This window comes from Alexandromys fortis, unplaced genomic scaffold, assembly GCF_014885135.2.
Source record: "Alexandromys fortis isolate MF-2015 unplaced genomic scaffold, M_Fortis_MF-2015_v1.1 scaffold_182, whole genome shotgun sequence".
In the NCBI taxonomy this organism is placed as follows: Eukaryota; Metazoa; Chordata; class Mammalia; order Rodentia; family Cricetidae; genus Alexandromys; species Alexandromys fortis.
The window spans coordinates 1078710-1098987 of NW_026068068.1; the positions used below are offsets into that span (position 1 = coordinate 1078710).

A 20278-nucleotide genomic window follows, 5' to 3' on the forward strand; every position below is an offset into this window, starting at 1 on the left:
CCTTGCAGCTTGTCACAAGGCCGGCCCTCTGGGCAATTCAGAACTTGGAGAAAACGGCCTCAATGACGAGAGGTGGTTCTGGAGCAGATGGAGATGTACCGGTATGGTGAGGAAAGGGAAGATGAATGAAGTCAGTGAGCAGCTAGCACAGAGGGAACCTGCGTGTGTTTGGGGGGGGGTCGTTTTCTTTTGGCCGCATTTTGGGCATCTCTTTGCTCTCCTCCCTAGGGTTCCAGAGAGTGCTTCTGTGCCATCCGGGCATCCCAGCTGCTAGCGAGTTAAGAGGACCAAGTGGGCCCCGGGGCGGAGCGTTAGGGAAGCAGGTGGGGCGGCCCAGGAAAGAGCAGAGTCCTCTGACCCCCGCCTCCAGCCTAGAATTTCCACCACTCCTCCCCCAAAGGGAACCTGCGTGTTCTCCTACCTCCAGTCTATCAGACACCCCTCACCCCGCCAGGTGGGGCGGTCGCGCACTCGCCAGAGAAACTTCTGACTCAGAGCTGTTTGAACAAGGGCTTATTTCCTTCATTTCTAACTACCGGTTTGGCTCCGAAAACCCGCCTGTTCTGTGTCCCCAGACATTTGGGTAGACCCTAGATCAGCAACATTGACTTTTAAAGCCAAGGTCCTCTTGCATCTTCGTTGCACTGAGCCCCTTACGCTCCGGGATGGACTGCTTGAAAGAAAAGGGATCAGTATCGAGATCGTCAGGGCCCCGTACATGGTATACCTAGCTGTGCGCTGCAGTTCAAAGGTCGAGCCTCATTGAGCCTTTACCCGCCCGGGTCCTGTCCCACTGCGCTCCTCAGCAGCAGTCTTCAGTGGTCCAGCGAAGTCAGCAGACCTCGCGCCCCTTAGGTACCCAGCACCTCGTGTCCCTTGAGGAAACCAAATGCCTTGCCAGTCTAGAGTAACGGGTTTAGGGGTCCGAGTGGTTTTCAGATTTTAGGGAGCAAGCAAATATGAGGAAGCGGAGAGAAAGGAGGTGGAAACTCTTTCCACCCGCACAGGAGGAAATGCCCACCTGCCCCCAGCCTATATGCCTAACTAGGCTTCCAAGAGCACCGTGCCAGGGTGGGTACTGCAAGCCGAGATGTGCGGTGGTGATGCTGTTAAGCTCTGGGTATTCTTGGGTGGGTACGGGCGTTGTTGGAGACGAGTTACTCCTTCCCTCTAGGCCGGCCAGCGCGCGCTTTGTGGCCCGGGAGGCTGGGCCGGTGCATTGTCCCTGCTAGGACCCTCTTGGGGTTGTGAATACCCGAAGCTCCCAGGAACCCTCGACCTTTTGTGTCCTGTGCTGTGGTCTGATCTCCAGGACCTCTGCAGGGATCTTGGGAATTAGCGAGAGGGGGAAGGGACCGGGAAATGGGGTGAGAAAGCTGAGGCCAGTGTGGGTCAGATTCCCGGTGTGGGGGAGGGAGCTGGTGACTGCCGCCATCAGCTTCCTTAGACCCACGCTGGGACTCTTTTCCAAAACTGAGTCCTGACCAGCTAGGCAAGCCCTCAGCCAAGGCGTTCTGGCTCCCAGAGAGCAAAAGAAGATGGGGAAAAAAAAGACAATCCAGTCTCGAAGGGAGTAGATTCTTGGAGTGCAGGCGAATATGGAATGGGGCTGAACAATAAGGTCAAATGTCCCCCCTCAATATCAGGACATACCCTAGAAAATTCCTGCCGGTGAGGGCTTGCTTGTGGGCCACGCCAGGCCTCAGGCACCAAGAGGGCAAAAACACCAGCCTGGTGCTGAGGGTGAGTTTGAGTTCTGGTGTAATGAAAACGTAGCTAGTGAATTGGAAAAATGTGAGAGGCAGGTTTCCTCTTTGGACGATTCATTTTGGCCTGTTCTCCGCTGGCTAGCTGGCTGGCTCTTCCACCCTGGACGATTTGTGGTTAACAAGCAATGCTAAAAATGAGTTCACACGACTGTCTCTCCTCCCTTTCAACATCAATACATGAGTCTTCCCTTATCTTAAAACAGAGCATTTTTCTAGAACATCTATTTTAGGAGTACTTCAGGATAGCAAATAAGTTATTGTCTTTTGTATACACACTTGTGTGTGTGCCTGAAAAATTCAACAGTCTATTTTTTAAGCAGTGCGTAACTTATTTTCATTAAAGTTTATGTTTAAGAATAATTATTTCTTGGAGATTCTTTTGCCCATATAAGCCTTTTTTTTTTTTGCCTGTTTGAATGGCAGATTTGCAAGTACAATTTCATCTGCAGAGGGAACAATAGCTTTCAGCGGCACAAAGGCCGTCTCCCACCCTGAATTCAGGCCGCAGTGCCTCTTGCTCTGATAATAGCTTCTGAAAAGATTTTGTAATGCAGAGAATTAATACATGATTATTTCCGCCCGACTTCTCTCATTTATTAGAATTCTGTGGCAAATTCCAAATTAAAAATAGTTCCGTTAACAGCTTTAAAAAATACTTTTAAAATATTTCAAGACACCTTCTCCCCTCCCCATGTTTAAGTTTGGTCACTTGTCCTGGCTTGGAAAATGCTTCACTGAAAACTGTGGTCAGTCTTAAAGTGATAGCAACTATATTTTAATAAATATATCTTAGTAAATTTATGAAGAGATTTCTAAACAATTCTCTAAGATGGTCACCTCACCAGCTAAAGAAAAAGTTGTTACAGTAAGTAACTCATTAATAGTCTCTGAAGCTAATTCCTGTTTCACAGTGGGAAAGGTTTGGCAGTTAGAATAACCTGGGTCCCAAAAGAGAGGGTGGGGATATGTCCTTCATCTCATCGTTAGTAAAGGCCTTTGCAAACAAAGTGTGTATGTGGGAGGGGGGGTGCTAATACAGGCTGGAGTGCCTTTGCAAACCAAAATCCTTAGAAGTGTACCAATAAGTAAGTCAAGAAGAGAAATTTAGTATTAACAAAACTGAATGTTTTTGCCCATAACTTTTTTTCAGAGCAAACATATTTTCAACTGCAAATCAGAGACTTGGACAGGCTCTTATAAGCAGTTATGTCACACAGCCTTGAGAAAACACTTTGTCTTGGTCCCGTGTCTACACATGTTCATTATCAAGTTCTGTATTAGTGTGGTTTAGGTCTCACAACTGACTCTAGTATAGACCCTCGCATCCCTCAACTTACCTCAGAACATTTTTCAAAGTTATGAGGGGGGTTGTTGAGGATGTCACATCACTGAATGTCCCATGCACCTTTCAGAGGTGGGATTGCTGACCTCAACCAGGGCATGGTCTGTAGAGCAGCTTCATAAATCGACTTCTGCTCCCACACTGGCGTGACTTTACCGCTTTTGCAATAATGGATGCTCTAAATTTGAGGGCTGCAAGTAGCGATGCCAGCAAGACATGATCAAGGTTACAGGCAGCTCTAGCTGCCTCTGAGCTGACACAGCCTGGACTTCAGTATTCCTAGTTATTTTTTTTAAAGTCTGTCCTATTCCTGCTGCTGAGAACTTGAAAGTGGGGTACGTATACCTCCTGCATCAGAGATGCACAGATTTCCCTAGGACCTCTGTAACAGAATATAGAGCCTGCTTCTGAGAATGCATCTCTCCACCACCCTTCTCAGCACTGCTCCGAACTTTCAGAGAGAGCTTCCACTGTGCAGAAGGTGTTCCGCTTTTAAAAGACATCTGACTGTAAATGTCAAAGTTATAAATATTTAAACATCATTTTCTTTCAATTTTAAGTCAAGATTGATAAGATGACTCTCATCAGCCGAGGCTGTCTTCTGGGAAGCCCAGGAAAGCAGCCTGTGGTCCATGGCAAGCTGCTCATCCTTGGGGAGTCACCACTGTGGGAGGGACCCGAGCTGTACCAGCTGCACCTGGGTTAGCACAGGGGCAAATGCATACTCCTGGTTGAGCTTCCAGGAGGTTCATGTCTTCCTCGTGAAGCTCCTACTTAACAAGTGTTTTTAAGTGGTTTTTTTTTTTTTAAGCTCCACACAAAGAAAGGAAATATTAAGTTATGTTAACTCAGTCACAATGCCTAGAAAGGGATGGTCAGCTTGACATTTAAAACAAGAATTTCTAGGAATTTTCATTTCTTCCAGGATCCCGAAGGCCTGACCCACTGTTAGGAGTCCTGGCCAAGTCCATCTCAACCTTCCAGGGCTGGGCATTTGGAGCGGTGATAAGGAAGAGAACCCCTAAGAGATGTTTTCTACATTTGAGAAGCCACCAGTCAGTTGAAACCTAGACCTCAATATTACACACATATTGACTCAGAGGGGCTGCCTTGGTCCACATCTGCCTTCCCTCTCTGAGGTCTCTTCCCTTCCGGCTCTACTCTGCATACTTTCCAGGGTGCCTCCCCATTCACGCCCTAAAGCCCACAGCTTCAGATCTGGGTGCCTCCAAGACTCCCACCCCAACAGGCTCTCTGCTAGTGTGGGGAGTCTCCTCTCAAGTGGCCTCAGGGATGTGGGGGCAGGAGTACAGCCCTCACTAACTCTGGGCACCAGTCACTCTCAGGTGCAGGGTCGGGAGGTGCAGGGGAGGGGGGGACTGAAGAGAATATGGAGACTGGGGTATTCTGTGAAATTGGGGTTGGACCTCCTCTCCTCTTCAGCTCTCCCACAGAGGCCCGGGGAGAAAAACGATGTCTCTACTCTTGCCTTGACACTTTGGTTTGGACTGTGAGTAAATCTCAGTGCACCAAGGGAGAGGCACCCAGGAGGAGCTGAGGCAGCAACTGCCTTAAGATAAAAGGAAGGAGGAAGCCCTCTTTGTTGGGACTCCTCCTCTCCCTCAGTATAGTTCCTGCACTTTTCACTGGGTCTGGTTGCCCCATGGCTGGGGCCAAGTTCACCTGTGGGAACGTCACCTGCCTCTTCCTATCTATCTTCTATGCCTCCTACCTGGTACTGCTGTCAACAACTCTGGCAGTATGTGTGCTCTTAGGCCTCTTGGTTCCCAGCCCTGATGGTTCCCAGCTCTGTGGAATCATGGGTTCAGAGCAGGGCTTACTGATGACTTAGTGCTATCGGGTACCTGAACCCAAAAGATTAGGGAAGTCCTAGTTCCAGTGCCACATAGCGCTCAGGTCCACTCAAAGCCTAAGCCTAGGCTGGACCTTGGCTTAGGGACCCCTCCAACAGCTCAGGGGCGTGGCAAGGTGCATTTGGCACAGTCATCCAGGCACTGCCTTTGTTGTGATCTGCTGAGAAGAGGAGAGACAGGCGAGGGGAGGAAAACAGTCACTGATGGGACAAGCATAGCCATCTCCAGCTCAGGCATGCCTGGGACCACACTGAAACCTGGGGAGTGTACCACCTCGTTTCTAGCTGATGCCAGGGCACACTGTTTGGGAACTTAAGGGAAGGTTTTGCTCTTTGCATACCGCAGCCCGAAGCTTGTTTTGTGAGAAGGAGAGCCTCGTGGGACACCTTGATCCTGGCAAAAGAGTTATTTATGTGGTTTGGGCTCCTGCCTGTACTGGGCAAAGAAGCATGGCTTAGAAACTGGGAAGGGGACTTAGACTCCACTAACTTGGGGCGAGGGGCAGGAGACTCTCACTTCTTTCCAGAAGCCCCTATGTGGGCTGGGTGGGAGTGCAAGGGGGCGGGGGCCTGGGAGGAAGCCAGAAGAAGGAGGAGCAAGGGCCTTCCTTCTCCCTGTGTGCTCCTGGCCGGCAGCAGTTTCTGATTCCCGCCACTTGCGCCTCTGTGACGTGACCCAGATCGGTGCTTCAGGTCTCCTGGTCCCCATGGCAAGGTCCCTTCTGCTAGGCCTTGGAGCACCCTCCCTTGGAACCTCCAGGTTCCGAGCCAAGCAGAACCAAGTCGCACATCGAGGCAGGAAATCCCCGTGTCTTTTCTCATTTAACCCGCATTTCCATTAACTCGGTCCCTGCTCCCACTAATCCGAGCACTGAAGGCAAAAGCAGGCTAATTAATGACCAGCTTTTCCAGTCAAGACCGGCGATAATTGCTTTGGTGGCCTTTATGATTACAAGATAAAAATGGGCCCAGCCTGACATAAGAGACACTGTGTACACTCGGAGACTGGAGGAAACGAAGAGTTGGGAGGCTGAAAGCAGAGCAGAAAATTACTAATAGACGAGAGATAATGAATAGGCTGGCCAGGCATTCATGGGGAAAAATCCATTTTGTTACCACGCGAAATTAGGTGGCAGAAAGGAGTTTGCTAATTGTTCTCCTCTTGTAGCAACCAGGACGGAGGCAGGGGCGTGCTCGTCCATTCATTTCCCGAGTAATTGTGGGGGTTGCTGGCCGAGAGTTTTGGGCGATTTGCCTGCGGCCCTTCCATTTTCCTGTGGCGTGTTTAATTGTTGCTAATACACCTCCTAATGAAGCTAATGAGGGGGGCGCTGTCTGGCTATCTGCCCTGGAGTTGAGTGACATGCAGGAAAGGATTTTCTCACCTATTCCCCCCCAAATGAGAAGTGAACTTCCCAATCGCCTGTTCTCAAAAGACCTTGTCCCCTTTTAAGGGACAATACACAGGTACCAGGAGTTGCGCCTATAGATCCCTCTAAAGATTGAGTAGAACTGGTTGGACTAGCCCACAGAGCGTCCTTTAGAGCAAGAGCCTGCTTAAGTCAGGCCAGTGCACTGTACTGAGCCTGGGGAGTGTTTAATCTGTTAACACTTTACCCACCTGCTTCTGTGCTACTTGCTTCAGATACATTCTGTGTCTGATTCGGAAAGGATGTGCATTTTGTTTAACTTAAAGCAGCAAATTGGGTACCAAATACCTTAAATTATTACGTTTGAAAACCAGCACCATCTGCATAGCTTTTGCGTTCTGCTTGACAATATGGTTTGGAGGTGCCATGGGGTTGGAATTTCCTTCCACGTGTGCTCCTGCACAGACCCTGTCCCCATTGTGTCTGTGCCACACTAAGTTTGGAGCTGTACAAGGAGGGGTGACCTACAGGGGTCGGAGTTCCTTGAGCACTAACCTGTCCTCCTCCTCCTCCTCTTCCAGAAAGGCAAGCTCAAGGTCCTGCCCCGTCAGGAAGAGCAGGAAGACTCCACCAAGTTCATCGTGCTCACCTTCCTCTCCATTGCTTGCATCGTGGTGGTTCTCCTGGCTTCCAGCCTTGCCTATTGCCTCCGACACAACTCCCACTACAAGCTGAAGGAGAAGTTGTCCGGACTAGGGGGTGACCCCAGTGCAGATGCCACTGAAGCCTACCAGGTAAAAATAAACTTTTCAAAGCATTCTATTGGATTTACCAAACTTGATTTGGAGGCTGGGTCTCCCCCATTCTCTTCACTCTTTCATTAATTCATAGTTTGGGTTCTTTTATGATGACAATTTGAAACTTCTCATTAGCATTCATATAAATACCTTGCAAGCACAGTTTTATGGCTCTGTATTAATCTTCCACTGTTCTTGGGTAGTCTTGTGTTAGCTGTGAAAGTAGGTTGCCAATTAGAAATGTGGAAAAAGTACAATATATGAATTATGCATTATCTGTTATCTTAATTTGGCCACTATTAATGAAGCACGCCTCAGTTGCAAGATGAATTGGTTATGTAGATGTTTGAAGATGGCTCTTAAATCATCGACTTCCTCGGGGTCTTATAGGAAGGGATCTTTTGACCTGATCTGTTGCCACCCTCTGCTATTACTCGGACGAAGTGAAACCTAATGCTGATAAATGGAAAGTAAAGTGCATGCGTCTTCATGAGTCAGCAGTGGCAGCTGTGTGCTGGCAAGCCAGGCACCCAGCATGCCTAGAGATAGAGAAGAAGCCTGCAGATGTAGGAGAGGCAGATTCAGAACATGAGGTATAAACAGATCCCATAATTCTTGTAAGTTCTGTAGTATATGTTTCATAATTAATGACCTTCTATAATGAAACTATCACTCCACTCTTAGCAGCAAAGCAAGCTTAGAATATATAGGATTGGAATTAGGTTTTCTTAATATGATATCACTTCTTATTTAGGAATATGAAATAAATACTTCTTATTTAAAAATAGGAAGTAACTCATGTGATGTCTATTTTTAAGTTGAATCAATATGTAAATTTTTTCTCATTTATCAGGTCTTTTGTCTGTTCTAACCATATGGCTGTGCTGTAGAATATCATGTCAGTGACTCACATGTCACAACATATAAAGAAATGCTGTCTGTCCTGATGGCAAAGTTACCTCGGAGCTCTCAGGTTCTCCCAGGAAGTACACTGGCTATCCAGTATCCACCCTCAGCTGATCTCAGCTGGCCGTCTGTCCCTTGCTTTGTATCTGTTCTGCCTCTGAGGAGAATTTATTAAGTCCCTGGGCTTAAAAGAGATGAGGAGGCAGCTTTTGCTCCCATTTCAGAATTCTCGTCATCATCAGTGAGTGGAGAAAGCCTCTGGTCTTCCGCAGCAGGTCACAAGCGTGGTCAGGATGATCTTTTTCTTATAAAGAAATGGCAACTTCAAATGCGTTGAAGATGGCATTTCAGACACATAGCACATAGCTTTGCTTCAAAGCCAAAGAAAAACCATGTTTGAAGAAGCAGCCTGGAAAAAAATGTCACATACACTAGTAAGAATTTGCCCAGAAATTCTATTGAGCAAGACCATCAATATAGTATGCCAGGTCCTCAGGGGCAAGCTAGTGTCAGGGCATGAATAAATTATCACACTAGTCAGTTCTGTGTGTGAGAGGCAGAGATCATATGGATGCGGGTTTTCTAGAAAGCATGGCATCCTTTGATATACTTTGAAATTCAAATATAAAATATTGATAGAATGAAAGGTTGGACTTGCATGCAGAAATGACTAATTTTTATAAAAATGTGGGTAGGAAAAATGCATAGTTATGACTGGGTTTGTGATAATTAACGACAACAAAAACTCTTCCTAGTGGCAGCTCTAATTAATAGTATCTGTAATTAAAATCATGTCCTTGCAGCAAAAAAACTGTTTGAATTTCTTAGAGTGACCTTTTTGTGTTCCTCCTGGGGGCATGGTGGCTAAGTTGATATTGATTTTATAATGAGCTCTGGTTTGTTTAATAAGAATCTGTAATCCCAACAATAAATGAAATGTGTGCTTTTCTTCAATCCAGATTAATAAAAAGAATAGACGGGAAACTTTTCCTTCAAAAATATGATCTAGAAAAATTGAAAAACTTTTCTGTTGGGCTTATTTCTGAAATCATTGCCGAATCCCTTTTATCAAGCTACCGCGGTAAGGTGAGGTCTCTCCCATCCGAGCAGCAGGCCCCTGGAAGGCCCATGTGCTGCCGAGTCGTGTTGCTTTGGCTTGTTTTCAGCAGAGCAGGACCCAACACACAGGGCTCATGTGGTTGTCAGTTTGGGGTTTAGCTGGGTGCACTGAGGGCTCACAGTTGTGGTTATTCAAGGAACAGCTGTGTGGAAATACAAAGCAGATGTAATGGGCCTTAATGCTCTGGATTTTCCAAAGCTGTCATTGAGACAACCTTCATGTTTTCAAATCTTCTTGAAAGTATAAAAAAAAAAAAAAAATGGACTCTTGAGAGCCTTGAGATGACTTAGCTGGAGAAAGTGCCAGCCACGACAGCGAGAGTTCAATCCACAAACAGGACACAGTGGAAGGAGTGACAAACTCCCACAAACTGTCCTCTGACCCCCACACACAGCATGGCATACCCCTTGATAAACAAATGCAATAAAAATGATAAACATGTAACTATAAATTTCAGGGAAAGGATCTTCTTAAATTAATAATCTATTACTAAATCTTTGTGTGTCTGGGATTGTACTTGAGTGGTTAAATACTTGCCTAGCATAGATTTAATTGCCAATCCGTGTGTTTGTGTTTACATGAGTGTGCACATGTGTGTTGGAGAGAGGCATTTGCTCCTCTGTATTTGCTTATTCTGTAATTGAGACTGTGAATACAATTTGCCGTACTTTTCTTCACTCATCACAGGGACGACTGATGGTTTGCTACTTACTGTTCTTTATTTCATGGGGACATGATAGAAAATGGTTCATTATTTTAAGTTCATAAAGGCAAAAAGTTATTGTGTAAGTAGGTTACCACGGATGGTGGTAGAAGACAGTACACTAAGTTTGGTCGCTAACAGAATGTGATGTTACATTGGATGTGAAAGAACTTGAGTGTTTATGTGGGGAGGACACAACACAGGGCACAGGCATTCTGATAATGAAAATGAGGGAGGCATGGGAGTAAGACGCTGTGGGCAGCGGGGCGCTGTGGGCAGCGGGGCATTGTGGGTAGCGTCGTGCTGTGGGCGCTGTGGGTAGCGGGGTGCTGTGGGCGCTGTTGGCAGCGGGGCACTGTGGGCAGCAGGGCACTGTGGGTGCTATGGGCAGTGGGGCGCTGTGGTCAGCGGGGCATTGTGGGCGCTGTGAGCAGTGGGGCACTGTGGGCAGCGTGGCGCTGTGGGCAGCATGCTCTGGTTGTATGTAACCTTCCTTTCACTTCACAGCACCAAAGAGAATTCTCATGTTCTTGCTTAGACAGCACTAAGGTCAGTGTGGTGGGAGGACCTTTCCAAGAGGATCTGGGAGGTCCCTCCTGTGGTCAGCCCTTTATGCAGCAGAGGTGGCAAGCTGTGCCCTCCACCCACCACTCACCACCACATAACCACAGAGGCCATAGGTTGTGGCCTATCCTGGTGTCCAGAGTTGTAAATGGCCATCTTGTAATAGCCTCAAAACAGTCTGGAGTGTGATGATCTCTAAACACGTTCACCTTTTCTATCTGTGTATTCATATGTAGATACATGTCTCATGTCTCACACTGTGTGTGTGTGTGTGTGTGTGTGTGTGTGTGAGAGAGAGAGAGAGAGAGAGAGAGAGAGAGAGAGAGAGAGAGAGAGAAAGAGAGAGAGAGATTTGTTTTCTATTGGAAAATAAAGTGATAGATAGCTAGACAGACAGACAGACAGACAGACAGACAGACAGAATGCCACATGTTTTCAGGAACCCACACAGGCCAGAAGAAGGTATCAGATTCCCAGGAGCTAAAGTTGAAGGTAGTTGTGAGCCACACAACATAGGTGCCAGGAGCCACACTGGCCCTCTGAAAGATCAGGGAGCTCTCTCAACTTCTTTCTCTCTAGCCTCCTGAAGATCAAATCTTCTTGACAGGTTCTTACTTTTGATCTTGTTCCAGGGTATCAGTCACGTCAGATAATTCAGTGACACTTAATTTGTTCATGCTTTTACATTTGGGGTCTGACAGCTTACGAGTGCAGTGTGCTCTGTCAGAACTTTCCCCATTATTGCCGTAAGTGTTGTTTGTTTTCCTTCTAAAGTCATGAAGCAGGCTTGGGTTTAATCTGTCCTTCATGATCTCAAAAAAAGGGAAACACTTTGTTGCTTTTTTTCTAAGTTGGCTTCACATGCTGTGTGTGTGCCTGTGTGCACAATGATCTGCCTGTATGAGCACATAGGTGTGTGTACCACACCTTGACAGGCACGGAACCATGATGGTCAGCACCAGGGTACCTCTTACCTCCTATTCATGCAGGTGTCCTAGTTCTCTGGAAGGCGGTTAGGTAAAAACTGTGCCAAAAATAAGTTGTTAGATGATTAGAAGACATTCTCCCCTTTTCTCTCCAAGTCCCTTTGAATGCTGCATCCATTTCCTTGAGGCTTTGATCATCTCTGAGCGGCAAGTTTAGTATTCTGCTGGCCCACTCTCGCTCCCCGACACAGGGGCAGAGACTCCTGCAGAATGTTCAGCAACTTCTCTTTTGATGGTTTATTTCACAATACCCAGCAGGTCTCCTTGCATATTTGGAGGCCTTTGGAACCAAACCCAGAGGAAAGCGAGCATCGAGCTACGGGACCGCCTGCAAACAGAGTCACTAAGTGTGCATCATCTTGGTTGCTGTGGCTCCCATTAGCCAGTGATTATTAATGTAATGACAGAGCATGTGATTGCTGCTTTGTGCACCCGTGCTGATGGACCCACTCACCTCTCCTGAGGGAGGCCGAGTTCCAGAGGAGAGGACAGGTTACACGTTGGTTCGTCCTCCTATGAATTAGCAGACCCTTCTTTGTCTAGGTGAGTTCAGTCTTCCATAATTGGTGTAATCACTAGTCATGCAAATGGGGAAAGGATCAGATGCCTCCCAATTAAGTCAGAAACAGCAAATTTCCCCTAGATGCCCTTGATCCCAGCACAGGTTTCAGGAAAGTCGTTTCCATTTGTCTTGTGATAGCTGTATGAGTAAATTTTCAGGTTGAAATAATATTTTTGTTCAGATATCCCAGAAGCAAAAGCTCTCTTGCTTCAGAATTAGACAGGACATCCCAACATGTAGTGTTCACAAGGACAGTTTTGCTTACTGAATAGTGAACCCCAAGAATTAGTGTTCCTATCTTATCTTTGCAAAAGTTCCTGAGTGTAGGCAGGATTCTGACCACCTATGGCCCGTGTAGTCTGCACTCCACAGGGATGTCTCCACCTGCCCAGAGCCTATCATGTCCTGAAGCAATGATGGACATGCTATAAATTAAGCAGATGCTAAATGACTGCATAATTGATACCAAATTGCCTGTGTCTTGGGGTTGGAATGTGACCGTGCCAAAGGGAAAGTTGCCCATCAGTCCTCAGTATCTGAAGCAAGTCTGTTCCCTGTGTGCTGAGCTTCATTGACCAGAATGCTTCTGTGAGCTCGGGTATGAGTCTTTGTTCAGAGACAAACCATTTGGAGTTCAATCTTTTCATAAACCCTAAACACTCAAGCATACAGTTCCCAAGTCAGTGACTACAGGTCTATTCTGCAAAGATGCCTGGGCAAAAAATGTTTCTCAGTCTCAGCCCCTGAGATGAGACAGATCTTCAGAGAGTGCCAAAGTCTGAAGGATGGGCAGAACAAAGTACAGCATGCCACCTGTCTTAGACCACAGGCCACTCCCCTTAGTCAGATTTGATTTAAAATAGCAGGTCACTTAGTGTGACACATAGAAATAAGAGGGACTGGAGTCTTTAGTTCACAGGCATTCTGAAGTTAATGGCTTCTTTTTATTAATATGGTATGGTTTGATTTTATTTCTTGTGGATTTATAGCAGACCTGTATTTACTTAAATAACAGTTCCTAGGAAGTGTGGGGGATAGGAAAGAAAGCAGGGCATTGACTCAGTCTTACTATACCTGAGGTTCCTTTCCTGGGTTCCTTTCTGCAGTCTGATGGTATGGGGTAGGTGGGCGGCATCTCTGGGAAGTGTGTGTCCTCTCTAAAGTGTTAACAGACTTCTACCTTGCCTTGCTAATGCTACTCCTAGAATCAAAAGAAATCAACTCTTGCAAAATTAGGAGCTGCTTACCTTGCCGCTGCTCAACCAGGGAGGCTTTTCTGGGGTTCCTTCTGATTTTGTTCCCTTAGCAAGCTCTGCAGAGGATGGTCATAGTATCACTTTTGCTGAAGAGCTGAGGTCCTGGCCACCAAGTTTGACAAGAGGGTAAAATAGTCACCAGAAGACCAATGACTTGGTCTGCATCCCCAGTGAACAGAGAGAAGAATGTCTGCTTGTCGAAACCTTTATTGGATGTCATCTGTCAGGGTCCAGCCTTGACAGGGTCTGCATATTTCAGGGAAGGGATGTGAGGATTAGAAATATTAGATAGGAGGAAGAGAGATATAAAAAAAAGAAAAAGGAGCAGTTATGCACATTAGAACCAGGAGGGCAATCTAGTGAATACTGAATTCGCCCATGTTTATTGTCCATATGCTTACATACCCCAAGAGTAAGAAGGTAAAAGACTGGTTTTGCATGATACAAAGAACAAACAGAACAATTACTTTATTTAATACTTGAAACATCAGACCACTGTATTCTGAGTTAAGTATTCTGTTGTTTAGGGAGGACATGCAGAGACTACACCTTAGACCAAGTATCCAGTAGGCAGCCACTCCCTGGGTCAAACTTCCTGTCTTATACTTGAAGGAGCAGGAATAGGCTTGAATTCTCTGATCTTCAGTCAGGGTGGAATGGATTCACCTTTGTGGGCCATTTCAATACCAACACCAAGTAACCACACCCTAGGTCAGGAAGTCTTGTTTGTAGCCACACCTTAAGTTAGACCTCTGTCAACAACTTGGAAAGAGCAAGAGTGGGCTTAAGCTCCGACCTTCAGTCAAGGTGGATCGGACCCACTCCTGTGCCCCCACACCTGCTCATAGACCATGTAAGGGCAGCAGCCTCCTGGCTAGGAACTTTGACATTGCACTCACCTGGCACCTATCCACGACAACCTTATCCTCTCATCAAAGCCCTTTCATGGTAGAAGTTCCTGCAGGAGAGAGGGAATAGGGATATCCCTCACCTCTTGGCTTTTACTGTTTGGAAATGAGAAGTTAGGCACAGTGAGCATCTAGGTGGGACATGTATGATACTGAGGTGAGGGGAGAAACTGATCAGTCCTCTGGCAGACCGGGTCTCTTGTGGGCAACTTACCAATGTAGGGGGTCATGGAAGGACAGGGGCCAGTCACACAGCATGTGAGCCAGGCATTTATAGTACACTGAGATGCCTACGATCAGGAAGGCCCGGGAGGAAGGCAGGAATCGTGGGTCCTAGAGCAGCGGAGAAGACTCCTGGCTCCGTCCACTAGGAAGGATGCTGGAAGCAAAGAAAGGACAGTTCTATCTGCGGGGCTCTCATTTTCAATGAGCAGGGGAGAAGAACCATGCTATCCTTCTCCTTCACTGCCAGGTTCCAGGTTCTTTCCTCTGCTTAGCCCTTTCTGCTTTATTCATTTTTGTAAATTTCTTCCTTTCTCATTATTTTAACTCATAGCCAAAGGAGCTTTATGAAGTATGTGTTGGCAGGTGCTGGACCCTCATAATTGTGTGGAGTCCTGTCATACACCTCTATTGTGTTATATGTTTCCCCATAGATGGGGTTCTTTTAGCTTTGAATTCTGAGTCAGAGAGTGAAGTACTTTTCAAACCAAGACTCGGAAGAACAATCTGCAAAGAAAGCCCATATTAGGAACAACAGGGAAGATCCTCCACAGAGAAGGGAGGCCTTGTAAAATGTAGTTTGAGAGGCTAAGATGTGATTTTACCAAATCTAGGGCCTTCTGGTAGTGCTGGGTGCTGGTCAACCTTAAAGATCTGTGGAGATACACCCTTCAGTGCCTGGAAGGTCACATCAAGGTGAAGGTGCCTAGGTGGGAAGTGTGAGTGACAGGAGTCCCAGCGTTGTTAGCAGCTACCAGTTCTGGGTGAGAAACTGAGTATCTCAGAAGGAGTGACGGAAATCAAGAAGTGGGCTTAGCTGCGGTTTACAAAGGAACCCCAGGAATGTGAAGACGACAGATCTCAAGGAGGGCACTAGGAGCTGGAAGCAAGTCAAGAGGGTGTGTGTGAGCATCCAACCAGAAAGCAGATGACCCACACAGCAGAGCTGGGCTCCCTCCGGGACAGGAGAGCCTCCTAGCCAGGACAAGAGGCTGCAAGATGGCACCTCCTCAGGACAAAGCACCTTGATGGTGGGGTGAAGTAACTGTAGGGCCTGGGGTTTCTCAGGGGACCATAGCAGCTTCAGAGCAAACCCTAGGGGTACTCAGAGCGGAGAAGAGGTGCTGGGCTCCGTGGGAAGTAAGACTTCTTAGTCTCTGGCTGTAAAGGTTGGAGACAATGTGCTTCAGTGAATGGTGCCTCTGGGGGCTTTTCAGTAAGGTGAGTCCAGCTCTTGACACATCTCCACGGGCAGGTTAAGGGCATGGTGAGGCCGAAGGGCACAGAGGAGAGCTTCCTAGCCACACACATGGTGGCGGGTTGGCTTTGAGGAAAGTGTTGCACTTTCAGGGAGGGAAGTGAAAGTAGCTTGCACTTGTCCTCAGCCCAGTCAGCTTGGATGAGTGAGGAGACCAGCTGGAGAGGCAGGATAGCTCCAGACTTGGGAAGGGCCTGCCAAGGATACTCCCTTGTGCTGCAATGGCTCTTGAGCAGTTGGGAGTCTCCTGTCAGGTTCACTGATCTCTGGAAACCCCTTGAGACAGGAGCCCTTTCCTCCTCTGCTCCGGGCTCTCCCCTATCCAGCCCTCTGTGGTAGCTTCACTGGGCACCGGGTTCTGTCCTAAGCCCCTGTATGCATGGGATTGCCCCTGAGAAATGGACACCTCAGGAGCCATGGGTAACTTTAAGACCTGGATTTACAGAGCTGGAATGAGACCAGAAAACTTATTTCTTCTAACAGCATAAGAATCCAAATCAGAGGGGCTCACGTAAGTGATGTCAGACCATTTGTGAAGGACACCAGTGTTGTGAGTCTGGAAGGAATAATTTATACTGATGATGCCAAGGAAGCTCAGGGTAGCCAGGCACGGTGTGAGGACTTGGAGCACAAAAATTAGCCAGGATACTATGCAAGCTAAGTACTCTACCAGCTGAAGTACATCTGCAGCCCACACGCAACCAGCAAAATTAAGTGTCCGAATGTAAGGATGTATGTGTCTATGCATACAGTTTATTTAATTATTCTAATTTATTATAACCACATTAGCAAGTAAAGGTGAATGTCTTAAAATCCAGGACCCTGTGGTGTTTGTGACATCTCACACTAGATCAGTAAGAAAGGTTTATATGTAATATGTGTGTAAGGTGACAATCACACCAATCGTAAGGGGGCAGAGACCTGTTGAGATAGCCAGAAGTCTGTTTTTCTTCCTTCTCTTCTTATATTTTCTATTCTTTTTCTCTTGTCTTTCCTTTTCTTTAATATAGGTAAAGACTCTTGCCATTTTTATCTTTTTTTCCAAAGACAGTAAAGCATAATAAATTTACAGGAAGAAGCACCCAAGAATACCCTTGTATAGACTCTGAAGCCAGAAACCGTGTGTTCTGAAGTCAAGTGATGTAGTCTGTGGCAAGCAAGCCCAGTGCCCCACACCAAAACAGAGAGGTTTTAAGTAGGAGAAAATAAAACAGACATTTATAAGTTAATCAAGACAGTTAATTGAGATGGGAATTATTCGTACTTTGTGAATCTCCATGTTGTTCCACCCCCACCCAGATCCCTGTGGCTTTCTTTCTTCTCCTCTTACCAGATACAATGGAGAAGAAAAACACTAAGAATTAAGTGACCCCTCCCCGTGTGAAACTGAGAAGCAGAGCAACTGTCCAGTACTCCTGGAGAGCGCTTTGGTCCTGAGGTGGTGCTGCACTCGGGACCCAGTGACCCCCGTCTCCATCAGTTCCGTCTGCAGTTGTAACAGAGCTGTGCTCTAGTGGAAGGTGCTCTTGCCAGCAGTGCTCAGGCTAGTCTCCTGTGGGTTCAGTCCCTCACTCTGGACAAGGCTTCCCTCCCACAGAGGTGTAGATGCTGTTCCTCCCGTGCAGAGGGACCCTCAGCAGCCCCATAGTTGTGAAGCCCTCTGGGAGGGACTTGCCTGCTGCCACCTGAACCTGGTCCCATGCTCACTGGCATCTGCATTGGTGGAGGGGGAGGGGGAAGGGGGGCGATGGGCCCAGGATGACGTGAGGGTCTGGAGCAGCTGCTTCAGCACACTGCCCCCCATGGCCCTGCCCTTTGGCTTCATTAAGTAGCAGCAGAATGGAAGCCTGAATACCTTTTGTGTCCTCGGCCCCTCTTCTCCCAGCCTCAAACCACTCCTGTGCTCTTCTGCTCTGAGCCTTTGTTCTGACCCCCGCCCTGGGGAGGCCCTGCTTCTCCTTGGTGCCCACCATCCCCATCTGTCAGCTCTCTGTGCTCGGACCCCATCCTGGCCCAGGGGACTAACCCCGTCTGAAGGCCAGGCTGAGTCCTGTGGCTTTCTCCCCCGGCACACTCCTCCGATTTGCAGTCATGCACATGTGTACTCGCCACTCCTCCCATGTGACCTGCCCTCCCTCCTGCTCAGGGCTGAGGCCAGCCTGAGTTTCCCAGAGGGTGGCATCTGCACAGTCTGCAGCACCTGGCAGGGGCCTGCAGGTGATCAATGAAAACCAGTCGATAGGGTGAACCAATATTGATGCAGGAGAACATTTCCAAGTCTTGAAAACTGCGGCACGTGATTCCTGGAGTCTGTGTGTGAGAAGTGTTCCACAGATGTTGCCAGTGAGGATGATGGTGGTGACAAGCGATTGTCGTTGCCTTGTGCTAAAAAGAATGCTAGGCAAGAAGATGGGGAGAAGTTCTTGTGGAGAGCACCCGTTCCCCGCCTCATGCTGTGTCAGGCCCAGGCTGCCCCCGAAAAACAGATGATTGATTTCTTGCTGCATTGAGTATTTCCAAGTCTCTGAATATGAAGCTGAGGCATGCTCACCCCCCTATATCACCTGGATGACTCCCAACATGACACATTCAATCTCCCCTTTTCTCCATCTGAAGACCCCACGTGCAGGTAAAGCCCATCTCCGCTGCAGGTTATGGAAGAGTGCATGTACTTGCTAAGTTGTTTTTTTTTTTTTCTTCTGCATGGTTTTACTTCTGCAACTCTTCCCTGATTTCAAGGGGCTGTTCCGCAGGAGAAATGCAGATGAAATCTTGCAGGAGAAGGCTGTAGTTGAGCTCTGGGGCATGTTGGTCAGTAACTTTTAGCAGTTGCTGAACATGCAACTTAATTTCAAGTCCTCACCTGCAGGCCCTGGGCTGCTGCAGGTCAGAAAAGATGCCTGCATCTCTGATACTTTGAAGTGGGGCAGGCAATTACATTCCTAGCTCTCTTCCAGGGCCGTGGAGAGTCAAGCCATCTCTCACAGATCAGACAGGAAGCTTGGGTTGCTGCTGGCAGGACTTGGCTCCCATCCAATTGGTGGCTCTTTCGAGGACTCACAGTGCTCCCTGGTATGGGGTGTCCAGGACCCCCAAAGTATGCTGCTGTTCTACCTGGGTGCCACAAGCAAGTATCTTTGGAAGCCCTGATTGTGGCCCTCCACCCTGGGGTCAGAAGACAGGCGGGATGGACTGAAGCAGCTCAGCCGTGGTTCCACTGTGGCTGGCTGTTACATATGCACAGAAGAGCGTGAAGTTGCCTGCAGTAGGGATCTTGTCTTTTTGTTATTTGTGTCCGATGTGGCTGAGAATTCCAGACTGAGGGAAGCAGTGGAAGCTATCTTGCTCTTGTGTCAGTTAAAAACGTGTCTGTGTTGAGTCTTATTTGAGAAAACATCTCATAAGAAGGGGAACATTACTCACTTCTGGTTGATAATTGCTATCCCCGTCCCGTTTGGTTTAGTCACAAAGCTGGGGTGTACAGGACCTCAGATCACACAGCTGTGTGTGCACTGCTTCAGAGCACAGGGAATCCTGGGAGGCCAGGTGAGTGTCAGCCTGGCAGCGAGGCATCCTGAGCAGGCGTCCTACTGATCTCAGCCCAGCTCAGGGGTGGCTCCGAGGATGTCTTCCTGATGTGTGGGTATACCAGCATGTGCCCATGTGGAAGTATAAAAGCTCGTGTGTATATTGGGCACCTTGAAGCCAAGAGCTTCAGAAGAGATCCTTGGACGTGCCGGACCCACGTCAGCTGGAAGGTGGTGGTTAGGTGGCACCATTTAGGATGAGAATGGGTCTGTCACAAGTGGCGAATGAGTGACACTCTGGGCGCTGCTGTGGCTTTTTTTTTTTTTTTTTGCTTGAGTAAAGGAAGGCAGTGGTTGCCCTATCCACAGTGCTCATCAGAGAGATTCTTTGGGAGTGTTTGTATAAACTACACAACCTCACTTAGGACTGAAAGTTCTCTTCAGTTCTCTTCCACAACCTTTAGTTCGGGATGACATAAAAATCACTGAAATGACATTATGCTGTGAATGAGATGTGAGTCAACAAGAAGCCCTCACGGGTGTTCTTTCTCACCCCCGAAGGCGGCACCTCCCAACCTGCCCTTGCGTGCTTTGTGAACATCACACTGAATGTAGAACATGATTAATTTTAAACATGCCTTCCACTGGTTGTTCGTGTTATAAAAGTATTATGTGTTCAAATTGGAGAGCACAAATGAGAACAAAGTAAGAGACACCTACGACTTGCCAAAGCCAAGTCTCCTACCTGGATCCAGCCTGACTGCGTCCTTAGGCTGGATCCTGCAGTCTCCTCACATGAGGTCGGGGAGTGTGGGGATCTTCTCCATCATTTGGGTCTGGCAGGCACCAGGGGACATGCTGCGCCCACTGCCCTCGCCTTTGCACAGGAGACCCGCCACCCCCGGGGCCACTGGGCTCAGGGCTGCCTCCTAGGGCTGTATCCAGCTTGCAGAGTAATTGGCCTCTCTCCCGCCCAGCACATCATAATGAACCATTTTCCCTGTGCCTTTGTGTTTCCTCCTTACTTTTGTCCTGTACTACTAATTATGCTCCCCCAATAACCCTAAAAATCCCAGGCGGCCTTTGTGTGCACACTCCGTCAGGCACAGTTTTGT

At 47.7% G+C, this 20278-nt stretch overlaps 1 protein-coding gene across 1 annotated transcript in view; it reads left to right on the forward strand.

Moving 5' to 3' along the window:
* Positions 1–20278, forward strand: part of Ptprn2 (protein tyrosine phosphatase receptor type N2) — a 704719-nt gene that overhangs the window by 584245 nt on the left and 100196 nt on the right. Inside the window, exon 13 of the mRNA XM_050120851.1 lies at positions 6936–7148. Coding sequence (XP_049976808.1) covers positions 6936–7148 — 213 coding nt within the window. The remainder of the gene's footprint in view (positions 1–6935; positions 7149–20278) is intronic.